The sequence below is a fragment of the Macrobrachium rosenbergii genome, chromosome 34, assembly GCF_040412425.1.
Source record: "Macrobrachium rosenbergii isolate ZJJX-2024 chromosome 34, ASM4041242v1, whole genome shotgun sequence".
NCBI lineage: Eukaryota > Metazoa > Arthropoda > Malacostraca > Decapoda > Palaemonidae > Macrobrachium > Macrobrachium rosenbergii.
Genome location: NC_089774.1, coordinates 10,397,659 through 10,425,158, shown reverse-complemented (window position 1 = coordinate 10,425,158; position 27,500 = coordinate 10,397,659). Strand labels below are relative to the sequence as shown.

General features: G+C 35.6%; 1 protein-coding gene and 1 long non-coding RNA gene across 4 annotated transcripts in view; one reads left to right on the top strand and one right to left on the bottom strand.

Annotated features, from left to right (window-relative positions):
• LOC136856190 (uncharacterized) overlaps positions 1-27,500 on the top strand; it is a 212,105-nt gene that overhangs the window by 72,440 nt on the left and 112,165 nt on the right. The window contains exon 3 of the long non-coding RNA XR_010858269.1: positions 2,329-2,368. This is a non-coding gene — a long non-coding RNA (uncharacterized lncRNA). The remainder of the gene's footprint in view (positions 1-2,328; positions 2,369-27,500) is intronic.
• Positions 1-27,500, bottom strand: part of LOC136856189 (homeobox protein unc-42-like) — a 126,837-nt gene that overhangs the window by 68,029 nt on the left and 31,308 nt on the right. For all 3 annotated transcript variants that reach the window (XM_067133872.1, XM_067133871.1, XM_067133873.1), the window contains 2 exons: positions 25,796-25,926; positions 25,341-25,448 (listed from right to left, as the gene is read on the bottom strand). In XM_067133872.1, coding sequence (XP_066989973.1) covers positions 25,341-25,448; positions 25,796-25,926 — 239 coding nt within the window. The remainder of the gene's footprint in view (positions 1-25,340; positions 25,449-25,795; positions 25,927-27,500) is intronic.

Genomic DNA, 27,500 nt, shown 5'->3' with positions numbered 1-27,500 from the left:
AATATTATTTGTTTCGACGAACCTAAAATATTATTTGTGTCGACGAACCTAAAGTATTATTTTTGTCGACGAGCCTAAAATATTAACTGTGTCGACAAGCCTAATAATTACCTTTCCTCGACGAGCCTAAAATATTATGTCTTTGGTCGACGAGCCTAAAATATTATTTGTGTCGACGAGCCTAAAATATTATTTGTGTCGACGAGCCTAAAATATTATTTGCGTCGACGAGCCTAAAAATATCTTTAGTCAACGAGCCTAAAATATTATTTATATCGACGAGCCTAAAATATTATTTTGTTGCGACGAGCCTAAAATATATATCTTTCCTCGACGGGCCTAAACTATATCTTTCTTTGGTCGACGAACCTAAAATATTTTTGTTTCCACGACCCCCGACGGAAAGAATATATACTATATATATCTATATATATTTTCCCCGCTGCGCCATTGACGAAATCAATCAAGTGTATTACTTTTGTCGCTGGCAAGCGGATCATCCTGTGTCGCTTTTAATGGGTTAATTCTTCCTAATCAATGGGTAATAGAATTGAGTGGAAAAATACGCAAATATACTTTTTCTTTTTAATTCGGCTTTTACTCGTGAAAGGAAAGGGTTACTTTATTTTTTTTTGGGGCTCTGGAGTAAAAATGGAATGGCATTTTAGATGTATACTCTCTCTCTCTCTCTCTCTCTCTCTCTCTCTCTCTCTCTCTCTCTCTCTCTCTCTCTCTCTAATATATATGAGACTAAACTTGGAGAAGTGTATAAATGAGCTAAAAAAGATTTCTCTCTCTCTCTCTCTCTCTCTCTCTCTCTCTCTCTCTCTCTCTCTCTCTAATATATATATGAGACAACCTCGAGAAACGTATTAATGACCTGAAAAAAACATTCCCCCCCAAAAAACCTCTTCCAGATGATGATTTAAAGACCCGACACGCCAAAACATTTTCCGGGGAGCGCCAAATTAGGATTGTATATTAGGCCTTGGGAATTAAATTCGGGATGGCTGGAGCGGTGGCGGTGGTGGTGGTGGGCGCGGGCGTGGGCGTGGGTGTGGTGGCGGGGCTCGTTCACCTTTTCCCAGGCCCAGTCTCGGATTTGGGGAACAACCCTTTACAGCCTTTACAGGAGATGAAATTCGAGCATGAGTGATATTCCAATTAGGGAGCGACCTTATTTGATTTTCGGGGCGGCTGGTGGTCGCTTGGTCGCTTTTCGTCGGTTTCCCGGGGGCCTCGGGAGGTCCTGGGAGGCCCTGGGAGGGCCTGGAAAGGCAATAGGTAGGATGGCAGGATGACAGTCTAAAGGAAAAGCGAAGGGGTACTTGTATCCTTACTTCGAAGACTGGACTTAACGAAATGTACCCTTTTTGAGAAATTTGAAATTCCGTTTTTTGGGTGTTTTGGGTTTTTGGGATCCGTGGGAACCTTAGGTGGCCCTAGGGCATCCCGGGAAGCCCATAGATAGGATGGCAGGATGATAATCTAAAGGAAAAGTGAGGGGAAAATGGGTATTTGTATCCTTGGAAATCTGGGCTTACGCAAATATACACTTCTGAGACCCATTTTCGAAATGTAGTATTTCGGGTTGGGGTACATCTTTGGACCCCCAAATTTATTTTGGGCGGGGGGAGGGTTGGAGTAGAGGGAAATGGGCTCCAGTAAAAGTAGGGAGAGGGGAATTCAGACCCCCTATCCAATGGACATGAAATTTGTTTTTAGTAGACTGTGCTTTAAGATAAATATGATTATTTTGTAATTATTCATTCTCTCGTTCATTTATGAATTTGTGGAATATCATATTGGGTGATGAGAGAAAATGTCGAGGAATTTCTCTCTCTCTCTCTCTCTCTCTCTCTCTCTCTCTCTCTCTCTCTCTCTCTCTCTCTCTCTCTCTCTCTCTCTCGGTGTCGCCGTTAGGGCCGAAATCTCGTTACCATGTTTACAGTTTGGCTAAACATCTGAGGTGCGGCGAGCGTCAGACCATTTATTGAGGTTTGGAGGAGAGAGAGAGAGAGAGAGAGAGAGAGAGAGAGAGAGAGAGAGAGAGAGAGAGAGAGAGAGAGAGAGAGAGAGAGAGGGTAAGCGTTTGGTTCAAACGAGATGGTCGAGAATATTAGATTCAATGCTGAGTTAAAAAGTTTTATTATTATTATTATTATTATTATTATTATTATTATTATTATTATTATTATTATTATTATTATTATTATTATTAGTCATAAATTTATGAATTTATTTATCTGTTCATTTATTAATTCATTCATAAATTTATGTATTTTTCTGGTTATTTATTTATATTTTTTATTTATTTTTGTATTTCAGAAATGGTATGGAACTCTACAGCCGCCTACAGTCAGATACAGTAGGTTCTTGTACTGTATTTTGTATTTTTCTGTTTGATTCTGTATTTCATTGTATTATTTGAAATGCATAACCAATAAATTTGAACTTTAGAAAATAATTTGGTTAAAATTTAAATATATTTTCGTTGAAGGACGGGAGTTGGATGGGTGACCAGCCCAAGGCGACTGGGAACACTAATAGTAAAGTTTTGTAGATGTCAATGATTCCAGCATCAAGAGGTCAGGTCAGAATGTTAAATTAAGTCAGTTCCAACTCGAAATATATTAGGTCAAATTTCTGATCCACCCACACCATCCTAGCTTAAGCTAGGTCATGTTAGGTCAGGTTAGGTTAGGGTATTTTTGTCCCTGGAATTACAGGTCAGGTCATATTGGGTCAAATTTCTGGCGAAGATGCACCATCCTAGCTTAAGCTAGGTCAGGTTAGGTTAGGTCAAGTTAAGGTAGGTTGGTTCTAAGAATTATTGGTCAGGTCAAATTAGGTCAAATTTCTGGTCAAACTTCACCATCCTAGTTGAAGCTAGGTCACGCTAGGTCAGGTCAAGTTAAGATATCTTTGTTCCAAGAATTGCTAGGCAGGTCGAATTGGGTCAAACTTCTGGTCAAGATGCACCATCCTAGCTGAAGCTAGGTCACCTTACGTCAGGTCAAGTTAAGGTATCTTTGTCCCAGAAATTGCTGGTCAGGTCAGATTGGACCGGAAATTCCCACATCAGGTCACAGGGCCTAAGACTCAATTCAGATATATTAGGTTAGGTTAACATGCTTTGGTTTCATGTTATGCCTTTGGGCCTGGGAATGGTCATGACCCATCCAAAATTGGGTCATAAATTAAATTTTCGTCAAAAGGTCACATGAAAATTTATATTGACTTTTTAGTAAATGTTATAGATACTATTATTGATTTGTGCTAAAGAAATTTGGGAAAATTGGTCATAAATTTGATTTTATTTTATATATAATTTTATTTCTACCGCTATTGATATTTTTATTTAATTATGAAATAGTTTTTATAGATATTTTTAATTATTTTTAGTTATTAATATATTTTAATATTGGTCAAAATATTATTATAAATCATATACCTTATACCTGTCATAACTTACATCCATAGTAAGCTATTAATTTTTAATAATAATAATAATAATAATAATAATAATAATAATAATAATAATAATAATAATAATAATAATAATAGTAGTAGTAGTAGTAGTGGTGTATCTTTTTACTAATATTAAATACTCAAGAATATTACCTGAGTCTTAAAAATCATATTAGCTGCAATATTCTCCTTAAGCTGAGATTATAGCCTACAGGTAAACTGAAAAATACTAATTAGGCTTGTTACCTGGGTGATATCGCAGGTGACACCCTCTCTCTCTCTCTCTCTCTCTCTCTCTCTCTCTCTCTCTCTCTCTCTCTCTCTCTCTCTCTCTCTCTCTCTCTCTCTGAATGAAAATTGAAAAATTCTGATTTTTATTTTTTTATTTTTGTAATCTTCTCTCTCTCTCTCTCTCTCTCTCTCTCTCTCTCTCTCTCTCTCTCTCTCTCTCTCTCTCTCTCTCTTGTTTTTGATGATTTTTTCGAAATTATTAAAAATGATGATATAAGTTTATTTATTATTATTATTATTATTATTATTATTATTATTATTATTATTATTATTGTTATTATTATTATTATTATTTTAGAGGATATTAATCATTTGCTTAAATCTATTAATTTTCTGATGCTTTTTGTCTACATATATATACACACATATATAAATATATATATACACATATGTGTGTTTGTGTGTGTATGTGTATATGTATGTATATGTGTATTAATACACACACACATACACACACAAACAACATAATGCCTCGCACGTTCCTCGTATATCGCATCTTATAAAGAGAGGCATCCAATTCCCTCCCAGTTTTTCTTGTCGTAAACACTTTCATATTAAATATAAATAGGCAATTTAAAGAGGGTGCTGTCACCGGCCCCCCTTACACTCCACTCCACTCCCTTACTCCCTCCTACTCCCTCTTGCTGGTTAATCCTGTCCCTGGTACCCCCTAGTCTTCCTGGTACCTCCTGGTGACAAGGTACTTAGGTGGTACATTTTATATATATGTCCTTCGTGATTTTAGCTTATTTTATTTGGCCTGGTACCTTTTCTGGTTGAGGAACCACTTTTACCTGGTACCTCTAGCCCTTCCTGGTACCTCTGAACCCCACTGGTACCCCTGAACCCCACTGGTACCTCCTGGTGATAAGGTACTCAGATAGTTCAGTTTATATATTATTTCATGATTTTAGCTTATTTTATTTCGCTTGGTACCTTTTCTGGTTGAGGAACCGCCTTTACCTGGTACCTCTAGCCCTCCCTGGTACATTTCCAGCTCTCTGGTACATCGTCAGCACCCTGGTACCCCAAAAGAACCATTAATTATTGCATAAAGTTTCTTTTTTGGCATTTTAACTTTCGCTGGTACCTTTTGGTTCCTGGTTCGTCCTATTCCTGGTACCTGCCTTTGTCCTGGTACCTTCTCCCCAGGCTTTCTGGTACCCTGGTACCTCTGTTTTGGTTATATAATTTAGAGATGTATTTTTATACTTCCATTCTTCAATTCTTTTAATATTTTCTTTTCATATTTAAAATTTTTTTTTATTCATCTTCCTAGTATCTATTTTTACTGTATTTTTTTTCTCCTCCTCCTGGTACTTCTTGGCACCTGGTACCATTTATCTCTGATACCTGGTTTATTTCAGGTACCATATTTTTAGGTTTATTCTGTAAATATACATATATATATATATATATATATATATATATATATATAATTATATATATATTTAAAAATATTTTGCTACACATTGTAATAACAATTGAAGTCTCTCTCTCTCTCTCTCTCTCTCTCTCTCTCTCTCTCTCTCTCTCTCTCTCTCTCTCTCTCTCTCTCTCTCTCTCCTTTATCAGCCCTATAAAAATCTAGGATACATATTTAAAATGATTTAAGATTTAGCTATATATAAATACTGTAATAACTCTCTCTCTCTCTCTCTCTCTCTCTCTCTCTCTCTCTCTCTCTCTCTCTCTCTCTCTCTCTCTCTCTCTCTCTCCTTTATCAGCCCTATAAAAATCCAGGATACATATTTAAAATGATTTAAGATTTAGCTATATATAAATACTGTAATAATGATTGAACTCTCTCTCTCTCTCTCTCTCTCTCTCTCTCTCTCTCTCTCTCTCTCTCTCATATGCCCTGAGGTAACCTTTCCACCCCACCTCCCCGCCTCTTCCCATCACCTGACGGGACAGGCGTTTTTCCCCCACCCGCCGGATTCAATTAAAAATTAATTTTTTGGGCGGATTATTTCGCTGTTTTGGCGCCGTTTCCCCGCCTTAGCCAAATCTGGCGAGATTTACGTTAAGGCTGGATATATTATTCACGCTTTTTGTTTTTGCTTTGTTTTTGTTTTTTTGTGTGTGTGTTCCTGATTGTTTTTACATTGGGTTGTAAAACTGTTTGTTTGGGGCGATGTTTACAAAACAGTTTTATTTTCAAGAAGTGATTTTATTAATTTTTTGTTTGTCTTTGTTTAGTGTCATTGCTTTGTTTTTTTGCTTTTTTGTCACCCAGGTAGACTTTGTGTGTCCCTTATTGTTTTTAGATTGGCTTATAAAACTGTTTTTTGTGTAATATTTAGACTCATTGTGTGTGAACCACTGTTTTTAGACTGGGTTATAAAACTGTTTTCGTTTGGTACAATGTATACAAAACAGTTCTGTACCTAAGATTCTTTGTAGCTTTGCCTTCGTTTATCTCTCTGTTTATCTTTCTATTCTTCCTCCTCCCTCCTTCTTCCTCAAAGTCTTCCTGGGCCTTCCTATCTTAATTTTAAGTTTTTCATGTTTGATTTAAAATCTTCCTGACCTTTTCCATGTTGATGGAAAAAGTCTTCCTAACTTCCTGAATTTTAAGTTTGACATTTTTTGGGTCCTTGTAAAATCTTATATTCCTCCTAATATTCCTCCTCCTGTTTCTCCTCCTTCTCGTCTTCCTAAATTCCTTAATCTTAAGGAATACGGTTTTTTATTTGGTCATGCTTAGTGAAAGATTCCCTTTCTTATATTTCTCCTAATATTTCGCTTCCTATTCCTCCTCCTATTCCTCCTCCTCCTTCCTCGGCGTCTTCCTGCGCTTCCCAGACGAGCTGGCCTCGTCTTCCTTAAACCCCACCCACGCCCCAACAAACCCCCAGACGATTCCATATATTGAATCAATAAGCTGCAATTTAGCGGTCGGGTTGCTCCGCCGGGGACCACGCGTCGCGGCAAACAAATAAACCACTTTGGTATCCTTGATTTCACTCATAACTACATTTCAGCTGCTGGAGGAGGAGGAGGAGGAGGAGGAGGATGGCTTCCCTCACCCTCCCTCAACCTCCCTCAACCTAAACTCTTACCATCCCGGGCGGGCGGAGACGCGCGATTTCCAACCGCGTGCCCGCGAGCGTTTTTTTTTGGCCGCGGGGAAAACGCGTGCGTTTTTTTAGGAGGAGGAGGAGGGAGAAGGACGTCCATACCCTCCCTCACACTCCCTCAACATCCCTCAACCCTCCTCACCCTTCTATCGCCTCCGACATCGCTAAACTCCGCCCGCCAGCGAGCGTTTTTTTTTTTTTTTTTTTGCGGCAGATGGCAAAAACGCGCGCGTTTTTTTTTACGCTGGTGCATCGATAAAGTTTAGTTAATTCCTGTCTTATTTTATATATAACAAATGTGTATGTATGTATGTATGTTTATGTATATATGTATACAACAGATTATTTTAATGTATATATTCATTTTTTGGTAATATTCATGCATTTATATATGTGAGTGCAACAGATTTTTGAATATTTTTCTTTTCATTTTTAAATGTGTATGTATGTATTTATTAATTAGGTTGCATAAGAAATTACTGTATAAAATACCTTCTGATTTTAGAGAGAGAGAGAGAGAGAGAGAGAGAGAGAGAGAGAGAGAGAGAGAGAGAGAGAGAGAATGATTACAAAGAAACAAAATAAATATGAATTAAGAATAAGCAATTAGCTTTGATGAAGACATATTAACAGAGCGTCACAGATGCATAAACAGAGAGAGAGAGAGAGAGAGAGAGAGAGAGAGAGAGAGAGAGAGAGAGAGAGAGAGAGAGCACCAATTTTCGTTCGGCCCCATTAATGGAATGATCTAACAGAAATGCTATTTATCCCCATTACTGGCATAACGCGCCAAAGCCGGGCGTTGCTTGCTTGCTTGCATTTGCCGTGTCATTGACTGGAATGCCATTAACATGAAAGCCAGCTGGCAAATGAATTCCTCTCTCTCTCTCTCTCTCTCTCTCTCTCTCTCTCTCTCTCTCTCTCTCTCTCTCTCTCACATACAGTTTATCTGTAAATCTGTTTCGTGTTAATTTATTTTTAAGTTGATTTGATTTTGCTTTCTTCGTTAGCATTCTCTCTCTCTCTCTCTCTCTCTCTCTCTCTCTCTCTCTCTCTCTCTCTCTCTCTCTCTCTCTCTCTGTGATTTTGAGAAATGATTGTTTCCCATTGTGATTGACTTATTAACTTAGTTATTTACTTTTTGAATCTCTGGTTATTTATTTTTATACATAATAATAATAATAATAATAATAATAATAATAATAATAATAATAATAATAATATTATTATATATTATTATTATTATTATTATTATTATTATTATTATTATTATTATTATTATTATTATTACTAAAGCTACCAAAAATAACTCCTTTTATTTCTTACAAAAAAAAAAGAAAAAGAAAAAGAAAATAAAATAAGGACACAACCATTCTTTATCCCTTATTCTTTGACAGCAATATGGCAACAGCGACAGACGAAGACGTACGCGTCAATTACACGTCACGCTTCCTGTCAACCTCCTTATCCTCACGTTCTTGGAATTCTCACGTTCCTCGGAATATTCCGACCGTTCCTGAATCTCACGGATTTGGGATTTCAACCTATTTTTTTATATATATTTTTTCCTCGGCTGACGGTGCAAAGTTGATGGTTCGCGAAAGGGGGATTGGAAAGGTGTGGGGTGGGGGCGGCAGAAAGAGGGTTTTTTTGTTGGTGTCAAAATGGCGGAATAGGGGATTTTTTGCGTTTCAAAATGGCGGAATTGGGGATTTTTGCATTTCAAGATGGCGGCATTGGGGATTTTTGCGTTTCAAGATGGCGGAATAGGGGATTTTTTGAGTTTAAAATGGCGGAATAGAGGATTTTTGCCTTTCAAAATAATGGAATAGGGATTTTGGGTTTCAAGATGGAAGAATAGGGAATTTTTGCATTTCAAAATGGCGGAACATGGGTTTTGTGCATTTCAAAATGGCAAAATGGGGGTTTTTTGCCTTTCATAATGGCGGAATAGGGGATTTTTGCATTTCAAAATGGCGGAATAGTAAAATTTAGCCTTTTAAGATGGCGGAATATGATTTTTTTGGTTTAAAATGGCGGATTAGGCAATTGTTCTGGTTTAAAATGTTGGGCAGAGGAGCTTTTTGCATTTTAAAATGGCAGAAATAGACAATTTTTTTTGGGTTCAAGATGGCGGTAGAGGATTTTTGTCTATTAAAATGGCAGGAGAGGATTTTTGCGGTTCAAAATGGATTTTCCATTTCAAAATGGCGGTAAAGTGGGTTTTTTGCGTTTTAGAATGGAAGAAATAGGGGATTTCGTATTTTAAAACGGCGGGAATTTGTTTTTGGTTTTTAAAAATCCGGAATAGTCGATTTTTGCATTTCAAAATGGCGGAACAACCGATTTTTGCGTTTGATTTGTCCTTTTAAAAACTCAGAATAGTGGATTTTTCGTTTTAGAATGGCTGATGAGTGGTTATTTTTTATTGTTTTATCTGATTCATATATATATATATATATATAAACATATTTTAAGAGAGAGATAAGAGAGAGAGAGAGAGAGAGAGAGAGAGAGAGAGAGAGAGAGACAACACGCATTCACCAACCAGCTCCGCTTTGCTTAGCGAAGATCAAAGGGAGATCGCCATCATAAAATTGGTCAATTACCAACTAACAAAAGAAGTTCTGTGGCGCCAAAGAAGCGCCGATAATTGGGAAGATAATCGTCGGGAGATAATTATCATTCTTTGTGATAATTGTTAGAGTTAATTGTGATTAATCTTTGTGATCAATCTTGAGAGATAATTGTTATTGTTCTTTGTGATAACTCAGAAAAATGTTAAGTCTTTCTTCTGTTTATCTGTGAACTGTCTTTTTGCAATGTTTTGTGTATTTAGCCTGGTTTTTCTACCATAATTCAGAGGCCGACGGGGCTGGCGACCCTCAGAAGGGGGAGATTAGAGTGTGGCCTCAATATATTAGAAGGATTTACTCGCCTCTTGAATTAGGGAAGGTTATAGGAAGTCAGTGAAAAGATTTAATTCTTATTTTTAATTTCCTGAGGACAATATATATATATATATATATATATATATATATATATATATATATATATATATATATATATATATATATATATATATATATATATATATATATATATATATATATATATATATATATATATATTATATATAACCTCCTCTTTTCCAAGGGCGGTCAGTACTGAGCACTGGACGTAGGGGTTGCAACCTCTTTCCTTAAGTAATGATTTGAAATCGACTTTTATTCAATATTCACGTCGAAATCTGTTCCTGAGAGAGAGAGAGATAGAGTAATGCAATATTGAAATACTGTATATATATATATATATATATATATATATATATATATATATATATATATACAGAGAGAGAGAGAGAGAGAGAGAGAGAGAGAGAGAGAGAGAGAGAGCTAAATTGATAGAGAAAGAGAGAAAGAGAACTGTATAAAAAAAGAATATAGAAATTGATCTTAAATTCTTTTCCAACCCAGAGAGAGAGAGAGAGAGAGAGAGAGAGAGAGAGAGAGAGAGAGAGAAGAACGATCATAAATTCTCGTACAGAAAAAAAAATTTATAAAATTACAATCATCCCCGAATCTTTAATTTCTCTAATTAAAGAAATAAAAAAAAAAAATTCCCTGAGACGCTTTCGCAAGGATCAGATACTCCCCCCTGAACTTTCTTTTTTCTTTATTTTCTTTCTCTCTTTTTTTGCTTTATTTTCTTTAATTGAGCGACAGAATCAAGTTAGCGTGGATTCCGTTGAGAGAAAATTCATGGCCTCAAAAAAGTGAAATATCTTTATAATAAGATTTGCGATTTGGGGCGAGTTGGCGATTTAGCCATTTTTTGCTCAATCTTCTTTGTTTTTGGCGATTTCTTGGGCGATTTATGAATCTCCCATTAGGAGGGGATTTAATGCTATTTACACGTCTGCTATTAACGCTACTTTTGAGACGTTGTTAGCTGATATTGTCGGTAAAATAGCGGCGATATTAGCACCGACATTAGCTTGAATAAATCGGGAATGTAATTTTTTTGCTCAATCCTTCTTTGTTTTGGCGATTTCTTGGGCGATTTATTAATCTCCGATGGAGGGGGTTTAACGTTATTTAAACGTATATTACTAACGCTACTTTTGAGACATTGTTAGCTAATATTGTCGGTAAAATAGCGACGATATTAGCGCCGATATTAGTCTGAATCAGTGAGGAATATAAATTTTTTTTCCAATCCTTTGTTTTGGTGATTTCTTGGGCGATTTATTAATCTCCCAGGATTGGATTTAACGTTATTTACAAGACTATTGTTAACGCTAGTCTTGAGACACTATTAGGTAATATTGTCGATGTAATAGCATCGATATTAGCGCCGATATTAGCCTGATTCCATCGTCGATAATCTCCACAATCTGATTTGTGCTTTTTAAACCTCTCATGCGCTACTAGTTTTCCGACACTGTTAACTAATACCGCCGCCGAATTAACGGCGATATTAGCTCGATATTACCCTAATTCCGTCGCCGATATTACCCAGCTTCAAGACCGGCCAATTTTATGGCAGTAATAAGGTATGATTCCACCGCTTTTTCAAAAAATCTTTTCTGCGCCTCAGAAATTCTCACAAAAAAGGACGCCACCATTATTCCTCGCCTGCAGAGAGAGAGAGAGAGAGAGAGAGAGAGAGAGAGAGAGAGAGAGAGAGAGAGAGAGAGAGAGAGAGAGAGAGAGAGAGAGAGAGATAAATTCCACCAGACTGGGTAAAGAGAGACAGAGCGAGAAAGATTAATAGAGAGGGTTAAAAATATATATAAAAATCGCTCGGTCTCTCGTAAGATACACTTTGTAGGGGAGAGAGAGAGAGAGAGAGAGAGAGAGAGAGAGAGAGAGAGAGAGAGAGAGAGATTACAAAAGATATAGAAAATCCACCAGATTTGAGAGGAGAGAGAGAGAGAGAGAGAGAGAGAGAGAGAGAGAGAGAGAGAGAGAGAGAGAGAGAGAGAGAGTTGGAAAAAGATTCTTGATATTAATGCCGACAGAATCAGGTTAATACCGTTGCTAATATCGTCGTTATTACGCCGACAATATTAGCTAGCACTGTCTCAAAAGTAGCATTAATAATAGAAGTGTAAGAAGCGTTAAATCTCCCTTCAGGGAGATTTATAAATCGCCCAAGAAATCCCCAAAAGAAAGAAGATTGAGCAAAAAAAATTATATTACCGATTTATTCAAGCTAATATCGCCGCTATTTTATCAACAATATTATCTAACAATGTCTCAGAAGTAGCATTAATAATAGAAGGTAAATAGCATTGAATCCTCCTCCAGGGAGATTCATAAATCGCCCATGAAATCGCCAAAAGAAGGAAGATTTAGCAAAAAAATGATATCCGGATTTATTCAAGCTAATATCGGCGCTAATATCGCCGCTATTTTATCAACAATATTAGCTAATACTGTCTCCAAAAGTAGCATTAATAATAGAAGTGTAAATAGCGTTAAATCTCCCTCCAGGGAGATTCATAAATCGCCCAAGAAATCGCCAAAAGAAAGAAGATTTAGCGAAAAAATGGCAAAATCGCCCACTCGGCCCAAATAGCAAATCTTATTATAAAGATATTTCACTTTTTTGAGGCCATGAATTTTCCCTCACCGGAATCCACGCTAACTTGATTTCGTCGAGAAATTAAAGAAAATAAAGCAAAAAAAAGAAAGAAAGAAAATAAAGCTAAAAAAAAAAGGAGAAAGTTCAGGGGCGTATTTGAGCCTTATGAAAGCGTCTCAGGGAATTTTTTTCTCTAATTAGAGAAATTAAAGATTCGGGAGTGATTATAATTTTATTAATTTTTTTGTACGAGAATTTATGATCTCTCTCTGTCTGTCTGTCTGTCTCTCTCTTTCTCTCTCTCTCTCTCTCTCTCTCTCTCTCTCTCTCTCTCTCTCTCTCTCTCTCTCTCTCTCTCTCTCTCGTGGAAATATAAGGGAATTTCGCTCTCTCCTAAGAAGCCTTGATGAGAGAGAGAGAGAGAGAGAGAGAGAGATAAAATTCACAAGATTGGTTAAAAGAAAGAGACAGAGAGAAAAAGATTAAGAGAGAGAGAGAGAGAGAGAGAGAGAGAGAGAGAGAGAGAGAGTTGGAAAAGATTCTTGATATTAATGCCGACAGAATCAGGTTAATACTGTTGCTAATATCGTCGTTATTACGCCGACAATATTAGCTAGCACTGTCTCAAAAGTAGCATTAATAATAGAAGTGTAGAAGCGTTAAATCTCCCTTCAGGGAGATTTATAAATCGCCCAAGAAATCCCCAAAAGAAAGAAGATTGAGCAAAAAAAATTATATTACCGATTTATTCAAGCTAATATCGCCGCTATTTTATCAACAATATTATCTAACAATGTCTCAGAAGTAGCATTAATAATAGAAGGTAAATAGCATTGAATCCTCCTCCAGGGAGATTCATAAATCGCCCATGAAATCGCCAAAAGAAAGAAGATTTAGCAAAAAAAAATGATATCCCGGATTTATTCAAGCTAATATCGGCGCTAATATCGCCGCTATTTTATCAACAATATTAGCTAATACTGTCTCAAAAGTAGCATTAATAATAGAAGTGTAAATAGCGTTAAATCTCCCTCCAGGGAGATTCATAAATCGCCCAAGAAATCGCCAAAAGAAAGAAGATTTAGCGAAAAAATGGCTAAATCGCCCACTCGGCCCAAATAGCAAATCTTATTATAAAGATATTTCACTTTTTTGAGGCCATGAATTTTCCCTCACCGGAATCCACGCTAACTTGATTTCGTCGAGAAATTAAAGAAAATAAAGCAAAAAAGAAAGAAAGAAAATAAAGCTAAAAAAAAAGGGAGAAAGTTCAGGGGCGTATTTGAGCCTTGCGAAAGCGTCTCAGGGAATTTTTTTTTCTCTAATTAGAGAAATTAAAGATTCGGGAGTGATTATAATTTTATTAATTTTTTTTGTACGAGAATTTATGATCTCTCTGTCTGTCTGTCTGTCTGTCTGTCTGTCTCTCTCTCTCTCTCTCTCTCTCTCTCTCTCTCTCTCTCTCTCTCTCGTGGAAATATAAGGAATTTCGCTCTCTCCTAAGAAGCCTTGATGAGAGAGAGAGAGAGAGAGAGAGAGAGAGATAAAATTCACAAGATTGGTTAAAAGAAAGAGACAGAGAGAAAAAGATTAAGAGAGAGAGAGAGAGAGAGAGAGAGAGAGAGAGAGAGAGAGAGAGAGAGAGAGAGAGAGAGATAAAATATGTATAAGAATCTTTCGCTCTCCAAGATGCACTGATGAGAGAGAGAGAGAGAGAGAGAGAGAGAGAGAGAGAGAGAGAGAGAGAGAGAGAGAGAGAGAGATAAAGAGATAAAGAGATAAAGTAAGATAGAAAAAGAGTTTAAAAAACGCAAGAATCTCTCTCTCTCTCTCTCAGGCAAGACGCACGAAGGATATATATATATATATATATATATATATATATATATATATATATATATATATATATATATATATATATATATATATATATATATATATATATATATATATATATATATATATATATATACATATAAATGAGACGAAGAGATCGTCGGCAGAGGGAAATCATCGCGCATCGGGCACCCCCCCCACCACGACAACCCTTAGGTGGAGGAGTTCCCTCTCTCTCTCTCTCTCTCTCTCTCTCTCTCTCTCTCACTCTCTCTCTCATCAAGCGGCGCCGCCGAGGAGCGACGTACAAAATGCTAATACGTAATGTATATGTAAATTTTTACCCGCCCGCCTCTTTTTACGAAGCCGGGAGAAAAGCCAGTGTTCATTTTTGTATGATAATTTGGTTGCTGAACACACAATGAAAGAGACAGATAATGGCGCTCTTGTCTTCTTCTTTTCTTCCTCTTCTTCTTCTTCTTCTTCTTAGGAGGCGGAGGAGGAAGGGAGGAGGATCTCCCTCCTACGCCCAGGGTACCCTGGCACCTCCGCCAACGGCCTCATACTCCTGCTAATGCCGCTTCCTCCTCGTAGTAGGTCTAGGGACGAGGTGTTGGGATGGCTCTATCGCTCGCCTTTCTTTACTTCTTCTTCTCCTTAGGAGGAGGAGGAGGAGGAGGAGGAGGAGGGGAAGGAGGACCTCCTTCCCTCCTCCTCCCTCCTCCCTCCTCCTACTGCAAGGACGTAGGTCTAGGGGGTAGCCGCCCCCCACCATCTTCACTTCTTCATCATCATCATAGCTTCGTATCCAACGCAGCAGGAGGGAGGGGGGGAAGGCGCCCCCTTTCGGAGGTCCTTTGGAGTCTCGGAGAGGGTTGAGGGAGCGGAGTACTCCCTCCTCCACTCCTGAGGAAGGTTGCTGGCCGGTGGGAGGAGTGGGAGGAGTAGTAGGAGTAGAGTCAAGAAGATGGAATTTTTTTTTTGAAGCGCCGGAATTTTCCAGCCAACAGAGACGATTAAAAAAAATTAAATATTAAATTATCCTCTGAATGAAATTCAAAAAAATTCTTTGGAAATAATAGACCAATGACCGATGCTTCGATACATATTGGCGTCTCGTTGTTGACAGCATTGGCTGCCGAGATATATTGATTTTTTTGTTATTATTTTTTGACGTCAAGAGCAGGTTGCCACATATGAATATTTAGTTAATTCGGTGTTATTTATAATGATAAATAATGTTTATCATGATATATTAATTCATCTTAATATTTCTCATTATATTTGTGTATGCCTGAAGTCATAAGTCTATTTTAGAAGAAGCCTGAGAGAGAGAGAGAGAGAGAGAGAGAGAGAGAGAGAGAGAGAGAGAGAGAGAGAGAGAGAGAATATATGTAGCTCGCTGTTTACAACATTATACTACAAAATATTGCAAGATCTTGTCCATTAGAAGATTTCAGACTAATAATAATAATATTGAACCTCTCTCTCTCTCTCTCTCTCTCTCTCTCTCTCTCTCTCTCTCTCTCTCTCTCAAACTATGTACCTCGTTTTTTCCAATATTTTATACAAAAATATGAGAATAATGTCCACTGGAATATTTCACCCTCATAATAATGATAATACAAATATTGACTTCAGCCCAATAATAGTAACAATATGGACCTCTCTCTCTCTCTCTCTCTCTCTCTCTCTCTCTCTCTCTCTCTCTCTCTCTCTCTCTCTCTCTCTCTCTCTCTCTCTCTCTCAACATTATACACAAAATATTACAATATCTTGTCCATTAAAAGATTTCATCCCAATAATAATAATAATATTGAACCCACCTCTCTCTCTCTCTCTCTCTCTCTCTCTCTCTCTCTCTCTCTCTCTCTCTCTCTCTCTCTCTCTCTCTCTCTCTCAAACTATGTAGCTCGTTTGTTCTCAACATTGTATACAAAATATTGTAATATCTTGTCCATTAAAAGATCTCATCCCAATATAATAATAATAATATTGAACCCACCTCTCTCTCTCTCTCTCTCTCTCTCTCTCTCTCTCTCTCTCTCTCTCTCTCTCTCTCTCTCTCTCTCTCTCAAACTATGTAGCTCGTTTGTTCTCAAGATTGTATACAAAATATTGTAATATCTTGTCCATTAAAAGATCTCATCCCAATATAATAATAAATATTGAACCCACCTCTCTCTCTCTCTCTCTCTCTCTCTCTCTCTCTCTCTCTCTCTCTCTCTCAAACTATGTAGCTCGTTTGTTCTCAGCATTGTATACAAAATATTGTAATATCTTGTCCATTAAAAGATTTCATCCCAATAATAATAATAATATTGAACCTCTCTCTCTCTCTCTCTCTCTCTCTCTCTCTCTCTCTCTCTCTCTCTCTCTCTCTCTCTCTCCCCAAGTGTCCATCAAGGAGAAGAAGAAAACTCTTCTGTCAAATCTGGATCTATAAAAGACACTTAAATCGATTCGATTTTTTACCATTTTTTATTTTTTTTTTTTGAGAATTTCCTGGTGATTTTTTGACGGAATTCTTTATCTGGCGCATCGGAGTGAGAGATGTCGGTGATATTTAACGCTCAGGGAGATTTACAAGGGAGGGATTTGTAGCTAGAAAAGGATTTATGGCTTTTTTTTTTCAAAAAGGATTTTTTTGTATTTCAAATGAAAGGATTTAAATATAAGTAGTGATTTGTAATATTTTTTTTAAGTAAAAAAAAAATACTAAGAGATTTTTTGTATCTAGAATAAAGAAGGATTTAAAATGAAAGGGATTTGAAATAAAAAGGATTTAGGATTAAAAAGGGATTTATAGTTAAAAATTGGATTTTTTTTGTTTTTAAAACATTTTTCAAGAGATTTTTTCCTATTATAAATACAGAAGGATTTAGGATTAAAAGGGATTTATAGTTAAAAAAGGGATTTATAATTTTTTTTTTATTTTTTCAAGAAAAAATTAAGAGATTTTGTCTACTTACAATACAGGAAGATTTCAAAGGAGGGATTTAAAATTAAAAATAGGATTTAAAATCTTTTTTTTGTATTTTTTAAACTAAAAACATTAAAAAAATTTTATTTTGTTTTAAAAACAGATAAAATGATTTGATATAAAATAGGAAAATCATAATTGATAGATTTTCAGTATATAAAACATTTCAAATATAAATATTTTTAATATTAGAACTTTCAATATTAAAAACTATTTTATCGAAAATGAAATAAAATAATGTTTTATTGAGACACTGTAGAGGCGAAGGCCGACGGAAATGGCAATTGATTATCCAGTTAGAAGGAAAAATGAAGAACAAGGAAGGCGGTACTGAGAAGAGTATGATAAGTAGGAAGCTGCAGAAGAAGAATAGATATGTACCCCCACTCCTCCTCTTGGGGGGGCACAGCCCCCCCTGCCTGTCTCCCCCTCTCCCACACAGCCAGCTAATGACATCTGGATAAGCAGCATCCAGCCTAAGCCCACCCCCTCCGCCTAGGCAGGTAGGATAAGCTCCTCCCACTTCACCCTAAATCCCTCCTACCTACCTAGGCAGGTAGGATAAGCTCCTCCCCTTCACCCTAAACTCCACCTACCTACCTAGGCAGGTAGGATAAACCCCTCCCCCTTCTCCCTAAGTCCCACCTACCTACCTAGGCAGGTAGGATAAACCCCTCCCCCTTCCCCCTAAGCTCCACCTACCCACCTAGGCAGGTAGGATAAACCCCTCCCCCTTCCCCCTAAGCTCCACCTACCCACCTAGGCAGGTAGGATAAACCCCTCCCCCTTCCCCCTAAGCTCCACCTACCTACCTAGGCAGGTAATCTTGGCCCCGCCCCCCTACCTATACCATCTTCCCCCACCTCCTTAGCGTGATTTCCATTTTCTTTCATTTGCCAATTACGCCATTCTACCGCTTTTCATGAGGAGGGGGGCGGGTTTAGTGGGTGGATGGGTGGGTGGTGAGGGGGAGGGCCTTGGGATGGGGGGAGGGGCTAGTTACGGAAAGAAAGAAGCCTTTTAAGTCTTTTTTTTTTGGGTTGGAATTATGAAGAAGACTTGGAAATTTCTTCTTAATTTTCGTATCATTTCGTCTTTTTTTCCAGTTTGAATTTTGTTTTTGGAATGTTTATTTTTTGCATGTTTGTTTTTTTATTTCTTATATGTTTTTTTTAATGTTTATTCTTTGTATGTTTGTTTTTATTTTTATTTTTAATTTTTAATTTTTGCATTTTGTTTTTTATTTATTTTATTTTTTGAATGTTTAGTGTTTGCATGTTTTTTTTTATTTTTTTTTAAGTTAAATTTTTTGCATGTTTACTTTTTTTACTTTTTGTATTTTTTGAATGTTTATTTTTTGCATGTTCGCTTTTATATTTTTTTTTAATTTTTACTTTTAAAGTTTTTGAATTTTTATTTTTTGAATGTTTGCTTTTTTTTATTTTTTTTTAATGCTTTGACTTTGAAAATTATTGTTCCTGTATTATACGTGTTTGTTATGTTTTGTTAAAATTCTTGATGGCCTTAGTATATTATTTGAGAGAGAGAGAGAGAGAGAGAGAGAGAGAGAGAGAGAGAGAGAGAGAGAGAGAGAGAGAGAGAGAGAGAGAGAGAGAGAGAGAGAATCTGGGGACAGTAACAATAGAATGATTAACAAGACAATGAAGGATAAATTGTGCTCGAGAGAGAGAGAGAGAGAAAGACAGAATACGACCAATAATGATTAATGCAGAAGAAAAAGAGAGGAATGAAGATGTGTTTGAGAGAGAGAGAGAGAGAGAGATAAAAGTGGAAATTAAAGGCCTGTTTGTCACAATGATAACGATATATTTACATACAGAGAGAGATAAAACTGTCAGTATACGAGAGAGAGAGAGAGAGAGAGAGAGAGAGAGAGAGAGAGAGAGAGAGAGAGAGAGAGAGAGAGAGAGAGAGAGAGAGGAACAGGAACCTTGAAATATAACTGCATATGAGTCACACGAAGACAAAGATATGGAGAAATACGGAAATTGCTCTCACAGTTGTATGTGTCTACTTGTGTGTGTGTGTGTGTGTGTGTGTGTGTGAGAGAGAGAGAGAGAGAGAGAGAGAGAGAGAGAGAGAGAGAGAGAGAGAGAGAGAGAGAGAAAGAGGAACTGGTACATTCAAATAAACGTGTATATATCACATGAAGACAAAGATATGGACAGAAAAACCAAGTTGTGGAATTGGTACTCACACATGTATGTAAGTGAGAGAGAAAGAGAGAGAGAGACATACGCACTCACATATCAACCCCCCACCCCCCCTCCAGAGAACCACCACCACCACCACCGCCGCCGCCGCCGCCGCCATCTCCTTTTCATAATCGCGTTGGAGTGAGGAAGGTTTTAACATAATCTTGTTTAGGGAGACGGCTTCGAAAAATCACCTTTTTATCCCTGGACAGCTGATTAAGTTGTCTCCCAGCCAGGGCTGTTATACTTTCAAATGCCACAGACAAAACTTCCCCCAGCCAAAAGTGGAGGTTTTTTCCCTCCTCACTTCCTCCTCTTTCTCTCTCCTCGTTCTTGTTCTTCTTATTCTTGCTAAACTGTATACTTTTTATGTCAGGTTTTTCAGTGTTCATTTGTGAATGTTTTCTTTTGCCACAGATAAAAAACTTCCCCCAGCCAAAAGTGGAAGTTTTTTTTCTCCCCCACTTCCTTCTCCTTCTCTCTCCTCTCTCTCTTCTTCTCCTTGTTATTCTTATTCCTACTATCATTGTTCTTGTGTATTTTTTTAATGTCAGGTTTTTCAGTGTTCATTTGTAAATGTTTTTGTTGTTACAGACAAAACTTCCCCCAGCCAAAAGTGGAGGTTTTTTTTCCGCTCACTTCTTACTTTTTCTCTCTCCTTCTTCTCCTTCTCCTCCTCGTCTTATTCCTGTTAGTTTTTATTCTGTATTTGTTCTCTAGTTTGTTTCAATTTCATTTGTAATTGTTTTTGTTTTGACTCCTGTTCTGAAACTCTTGCTTATTTCTTTCTTCTCCCCCCCCGTCTTATTCTTCTTATTCTTGGTATTATTATTCTTCTTATTCTTCTGTACTTGGTCTGTTGTCAGGTTTGTTTCATGTTCATTTGTAATTGTTTTTGTTTTGAATTGTGTGTTCAAACTCTTGTTTAATCTCTTGATACATTTTTTGTTTTTGTAAAATCTGTTTTTTTTTTTCTCTACAGAAATATTTGTCAAGTCTCTCTCTCTCTCTCTCTCTCTCTCTCTCTCTCTCTCTCTCTCTCTCTCTCTCTCTCTCTCTCTCTTTGGAATTTTATTTGTTCATTTGTTTATTTGTCACACTGTTTTTGTTCTCCATATGTACTTAAATTCTTGTTTAATTTCTTTTATAATTTCTGTGTTTGTTTACTCTGTAGATTATTGTTTGTGAGGTTTTTATGTCTCTTTTTTGCGATTTTCCTTGCTCGTTTGTTTCCCTTGGTTTGTGAAAATATGTTTGTTAGAATTTTCTTGTTAGTCTCGAAACGAATTTAAGGAACCACCATTCTATCTTTAACTGTGCCAACAGTTAATGAATTTCTTCCATATCTTGGGATTTCATTTTGTTTATTTGTTCATTTCCTAACGAATTATTTGTTCTTTTTTCGTATTTTTTGTTTAATTGCTTACTTTCTAACAATTTTTTGTTCTTTATTGTTATCTAACAAGAATCTTACGTTTAACATTAAAGTTATTTGTTTTATTTTATTTTTGTTGATTTACTTGTTAGCAAAAATCTAATAGAAATTTATATGTCGATTTTGATAAAAGCTTGACCAAGAAATGTCCTCCTTACTGCCAACAAATGATACGATTTTGGGAGAAAAATCCGCATCCGGATTAAGGACTTATTAGGGCGACTGATGGCTTGCCCAGCCTTGGCGGAGGTTTGCGTTTGGAGAGGCTTCTACTTAATATTCCTTAATTTTTATATATAGAAGAAGAAAGGGAAAGAAATATGAATATTTATATAGTATTAAAAAGTCAGCATAAACTGAGATAATTAAAATGCTTCGAAATGGTTCATACATGTGGAGAGAATGGAAGAATATCAATGATAGGTTGAGGCGAGTGTCGCTGTGTGTTTAGGGGCCCAATGTACTGTTGATGAGGCTTGTTTATAGGTATGAGGTGGGTGATTTTATAGGTTTCTGTACAGGGAATCCATTTTGATAGGTAAGTGATGGATTGGATAGTGACTGTACTTTTCCTGTAGGTAGTCTTTTAACATAAATAGTAACAATATATATATATATATATATATATATATATATATATATATATATATATATATATATATATATATATATATATATACACATATACATACATACATACATACATACATACATACATACATACATACATACATACATACATACATACACACACACACACACAAAACGCCACAGAGCAAAGAATACTTCAAGAACTATTTAACCAGATTACTTCACAAGTCTTCCACGTAAAATTAATTATAAAAAAATCCCTATTCAATGTAAATACATATGAATATAATCCCGGGAGGTCCAGCAACCAAAAATTACATCTAAGCACCTGATTATGCAAATGAGGTGCAGAAGAGAGAGAGAGAGAGAGAGAGAGAGAGAGAGAGAGAGAGAGAGAGAGAGAGAGAGAGAGAGAGAGAGAGAGAGAGGAAAAAATTTATAAGCAAAGTTAGTGATAATTTCGTCATTATTCTATTCAAATCTCTCCTTGTTAGGAGAGAGAGAGAGAGAGTAAAATATTAATTATCATAATTTTTCCTTATTATAAATCTTTATCCATCTTAACTTGTAGACATAAGCTAGAGAGAGAGAGAGAGAGAGAGAGAGAGAGAGAGAGAGAGAGAGAGAGAGAGAGAGAGAGAGAGAGCAAAAATGAATTATCATAATCTTTATTTATTTTAAATCTTTATCCGTCTTACCTTGTAGACATGAGCTAGAGAGAGAGAGAGAGAGAGAGAGAGAGAGAGAGAGAGAGAGAGAGAGAGAGAGAGAGAGAGAGAGATAAAATATTTATTTGATACATATTTCTTTGTATAAAGGAGGCCATTTTGGCAAATATATTTTGGGAAATTATCTTAAATTATCGTAAATTATTTCTGTATATTATCTGAATTATCGCTATGAATTATCTAAATTATTGTTGTATATTACCTAAATTATTGTTATGAATGATCTAAATTACTTTTATAAATTATCTAAAGTTTTGTTGTGAATTATCTAAATAATTGTTATAGATTATCTTAATTATTTTGATAAATGATCTTGAAATATTTTTTGAATTATCTAAATATTTGTTATAAAGTATCTTTATTTTATAAATTATCTAAATTATTGTTTTGAATTATCTAAAGCATTTATAAAAATCTAAATTATTATAAATGATCTAAGTTGTTGTTATGAATGATCGTAATTATTGTTATCAATTATCTTAATTATTTCAGATATTATCAACACTTATCTTATTTTTTCATTCTGTTTTGATAAATAATTTCTACAGTCACAAAGAGTTGAAGATAATTTTTTTTAAGTGATCTTAAGAAGCCTACTGTGGACCTCTGAACTCGATTCGCATATTTATCGATAAAAAATAAATATTTATGATTTTCAAATTTATTTTTCAGACCCATAGCTTAGTCAATAATGCTTTAATTATCATTCGAAAAATTGAATCAAAATTCTTTGAAATCTGATTTTGGAACTTTTCATCAGATTTGGAAAATTTATTGAATTTTTTTGTAACTTTTTTTCGTATTTTGATACAAAGTTACAAATGTATTGCATTGGATTTATTGGAATTTATTATCCAATAAATCTTCCGTCCCGTCAACACATACAGTAGTTGAATTCCAAATCATAAATTTGAGTTACAGAGTTACAATGATTTTTGGTATCAATATCAATACTTTTTTTTTTTTTTACTTCAAAAGTACAAAGCTCTATTTTTTATTTACTGAATAAATCTTTTAAATCTTTTAGCCCCTTTCAGCAGGAAGTCTGAAAATAATAAATCATAGAACCTGATTCAATTATTATTGTCATATTTTGGCCTGAGTGAAAAATAGGTAGAAATTCATTGCAAAGAGATCAAAAAATAATCAACCTGCTTTGAATGATTATTTCGGTATTTTGTGATTCCGGTAAATTATTTTTTTAAACATTATTTGACCTAAAAAATAGAAATTATTTTTTTTTTTGTATTTTGTAGGTTGAAATATTGTGAATATTTCTTTTCATCGTCTCTCATATTTATGTTTACAATGAAAAAATATGGAATTTGGTTACAACGAGAAACAAAAATTAAAAAGTTGTTGATAGAGAATTGAAAATATGAGATAGTTATATTTATGATTTTCATATTTTGGTTGAAAATGTTGGTTTTTTTATTTATGACAATAAATCATATATATATATATATATATATATATATATATATATATTATATATATATATATATATATATATATATATTCTTTTCTTATTAATGTTTTCATTCACTTAGTGAAAAGATGCATTTATATTCCTTCAAATTTTTGACGTCACAACGAATACATAATTTTGCAAAATATGCAGAGAGAGAGAGAGAGAGAGAGAGAGAGAGAGAGAGAGAGAGAGAGAGAGTTCATAAAACCTCTAAGTATATTATTAAATAAAAAACATATTCCTTTGACTTGATTTGCAGTTTTTAAAATATCCAGTATCGCCATTTTTTTTTTTTTTAACACGAAGAGAATTTTATTCAAATTAATTTCCTGAATTTCATATCTTTCTATATTTTATCCGAGCGGTGGCCCTTTACCCTTAGGCAAAATCGCCGATGTTTCTCGCTGCTGACAACACGAAAGTGTCTAGAAAGTGGCGTGACGATGCTGAACGAATCCTAGACGTTATTCGTTCAAGATCTGGAACAGAATGTTTGCTCCAGTCACTGATCGAAACTCTGCATTATTTTTATAGTTTTCTGTAAAAGAAAACTATTGCGATGGCTTTGTCTGTCCGCCCGCACTTTTTCTGTCCGCCCTCAGATCTTAAAAACTACTGAGGCTAGAGGACTGCAAATTGGTATGTTTATCACCCACCCTCCAATCATCAGACATACCAAATTGCAGCCCTCTAGCCTCAGTAGTTTTTATTTTATTTAAGGTTAAAGTTAGCCATGATCGTGCTCCTGGCAGCCATATAGGCCAGGCCACCACCGGGCCGCGGTTAAAGTTTCATGGGCCGAGGCTCATACAGCATTATACCGAGACCACCGAAAGATAGATCTATTTTACTTCTTTTAAATGTTTCTTCCACAATTTAATATATTTTAGGGGCATTTGTTTGACCTTGACTTATGTTCGGGTATTCTGGGGCAAGGGTACTGTTTGCAGGATAAATAGTTGATGATATATATTTTGGAGGAAACAAGTTCTTTGTTATATTGATAATTTTAACCATAGTTATTAGGTATAGCTTATGTAACCTAACCTAACTAATGTTTGTGCGTTCTACTTAATCCATCCTGGGCCAAATAAACCTTTTTCTAGAGAGCTTTACAACCTCTTGAACCCCCATCCCAGGGCTAAATACCAATTTTCTAGGGGGTTTTACCCCCCTGGAATTCATCCCAGGGGTAAATAACACTTTTCTAAGGGGTTTAACTCCCAGGACCCCACAGAATTAGCTATTTTAGGGGTTTACCCCCATAGAACCCCAATGCTAGAACCCTTTAGAACCCCATCCCAAGGCTAAATAACCACTTTCCAGGGGGTTCAACCCCCAGGACCCCACAAGAACAGAACATTCGAACCCTAAGATATCCTAAAGTGTCCCCAAATCCTTAAAACACCTTGACCATCAGACAAATCCTAGATCCTTCAAGTAAGGGCATTCCAAAAAACTCCTGAAGAAGGTACTGAAGTGTCCTAAAGTGCCCCAGAATCCTGAAAAACACTTTACAGGGCCCTCAAGGAAACAGCAGCACTTGAATCCCAAAGTGTCCTGCAATGTCCTGCAACTTCTGATTCAAAAACAAAAAAGATTAAAAAGAAACTCCTGAAGAAGGCGTTATCTGCCGGGGGACTTACCTGAATGCGCGCCTCGTTCAGCTTGGTCTTCCTTGCTAGTTCCTCCCTGCAGTAGATGTCTGGATAGTGGCTCTTGGCGAACGCAGCCTCCAGCTCAGCCAACTGTTCCTGTTTGAAATTTGGAGGTTACCGGGTCAGTGATTCGTTAGAATTTTAAAGAATATATATTATAGTTTTGAGAAATGTGGAATTAGAGTTGTTTGTTTATTATTAAGAGAGAGAGAGAGAGAGAGAGAGAGAGAGAGAGAGAGAGAGAGAGAGAGAGAGAGAGAGAACCATAAATTGACAGATATTAATACAAGGTTAGTTTGACATATTAAAACTAATATAAAGGCAAACAGAGAGAGAGAGAGAGAGAGAGAGAGAGAGAGAGAGAGAGAGAGAGAGAGAGAGAGAGAGAGAGAGAGAGAGAGAGAGAGAGAGAGACCCCTGGGGGGGAAAGGGAAGAATCTCACCTGGGTGAAAGTTGTGCGATGTCTCCGGCGTGCTGGCGTGGGGCAGGTGGTGGGCGTTGGGGTAGGGGAATGCCCTGTGGTACACATGCCACCCTCACTCTTCACCTTCTTGAAGGCGCCGTCTCCGCCCGCTGTCACGAGAGAGGGAGAAGAAGAAGAAGAAGTAGAGCTGGTTTAGAAATTGTAAACAAAGAATTTTATTCATATTCATATATATATTAAGTGTTTTGGGGTCCCTACTATCAGTTGTATTGGAGAAATGGTCATAAAATCGATTATTTCTTACTTCGAGATTAGGATTCTTTGTCACAAACGAGGCAGAAGAAGAAGAGTTGTTTAGAAATTGTAAACAAAGAGTTTTATTCATATTCATATATATATTAAGTGTTTTGGGGTCCCTACTATCAGTTGTGTTGGAGAAATGGTCATAAAATCGATTATTTCTTGGTTGGAGATCAGGATTCTTTGTCACAAAAGAGGAAGAAGAAGAAGAGGTTGTTTAGAAATTGTAAACAAAGAGATTTACTTATATATTGTTTTTGGTCCCCTTCTTTCAGTTGTGTTGAAGGAATTATCACACTCGATTATTTCTTGGTTCGAGATTAGGAGTTGTCGACTGGTTAATGAATAATATTCTGAGTCTCATTTAAACAGGTTATTTTTTTTTTTTAAGAAACATTAATGATAATTTGCTGTTTTCATTCTGGCATTTAATTAAACAGTTTCAAGTGTTTGTGATGCGTTCTGTATGAAAAGGAAATGAGAATTACTATTAATATTTTTATTATGTCAGCTCATAGTTATAAATTTTATAATATATATGTATATATGTATGTATACAATTATATGTATATATACATATATTTGAAAAAACTATGAAAAATACAAAATAACTAATTACTATTAATCAGTAATGAATTATACTAATCAGTATTAATTAGTATAATTAATACTAATTAGTATAATTCACAATTAAGATTCCTGACCCACTAAAACCTGCTTTTTTTCAAAATATTAATTTTTAAAAATCACTTAACGTCAAATAAACCACACCTTGGGAATAATTTACACCCAAGGTTCGGATACAGTGATAGACAGTCGACTTAACCGTTCGACTATCGAGAGAAAGTTACTTGATATGTGTGTGTGTGTGTGTGTGTGTGTGTGTGTGTGTGTATTTGTATAATGAATCATGAATACTTTCTCTGTAGAGTTTTAGAATAAGTTTTTCCTTGACGGAATAAAATACACAGTTTTTTTTTTATTAATATTGAATAACATGGATGGACTGTGAATATTATTTTATTGTTCATTACTGACTAATATTATTCCATCTCTGAATTATAATTTGTATAATAATTTGGCTGACATTGGTCGAGTGATTATCGTGACTTGGAATAATTTATCTTTTTGAATGTTAAACATTATTAATAATAATAATAATAATAATAATAATAAAATAATAATAATAATAATAATAATAATAAACTTAAACTTATTTTAAACTGACTGTATTGAAAAAATTAATAATGATGTAAATGAGATATGAGAAAGTATATGATATACATACACATGTGTATATAGACGTGTGTATATACACGTGTATATACACACACGACAGTGGAAAGATGAAAAAGCAAAATAAATGTATAATTAAGATACCAAAGAAAGATTTTAAACAAATAAAGGTGATACATGCATGGAT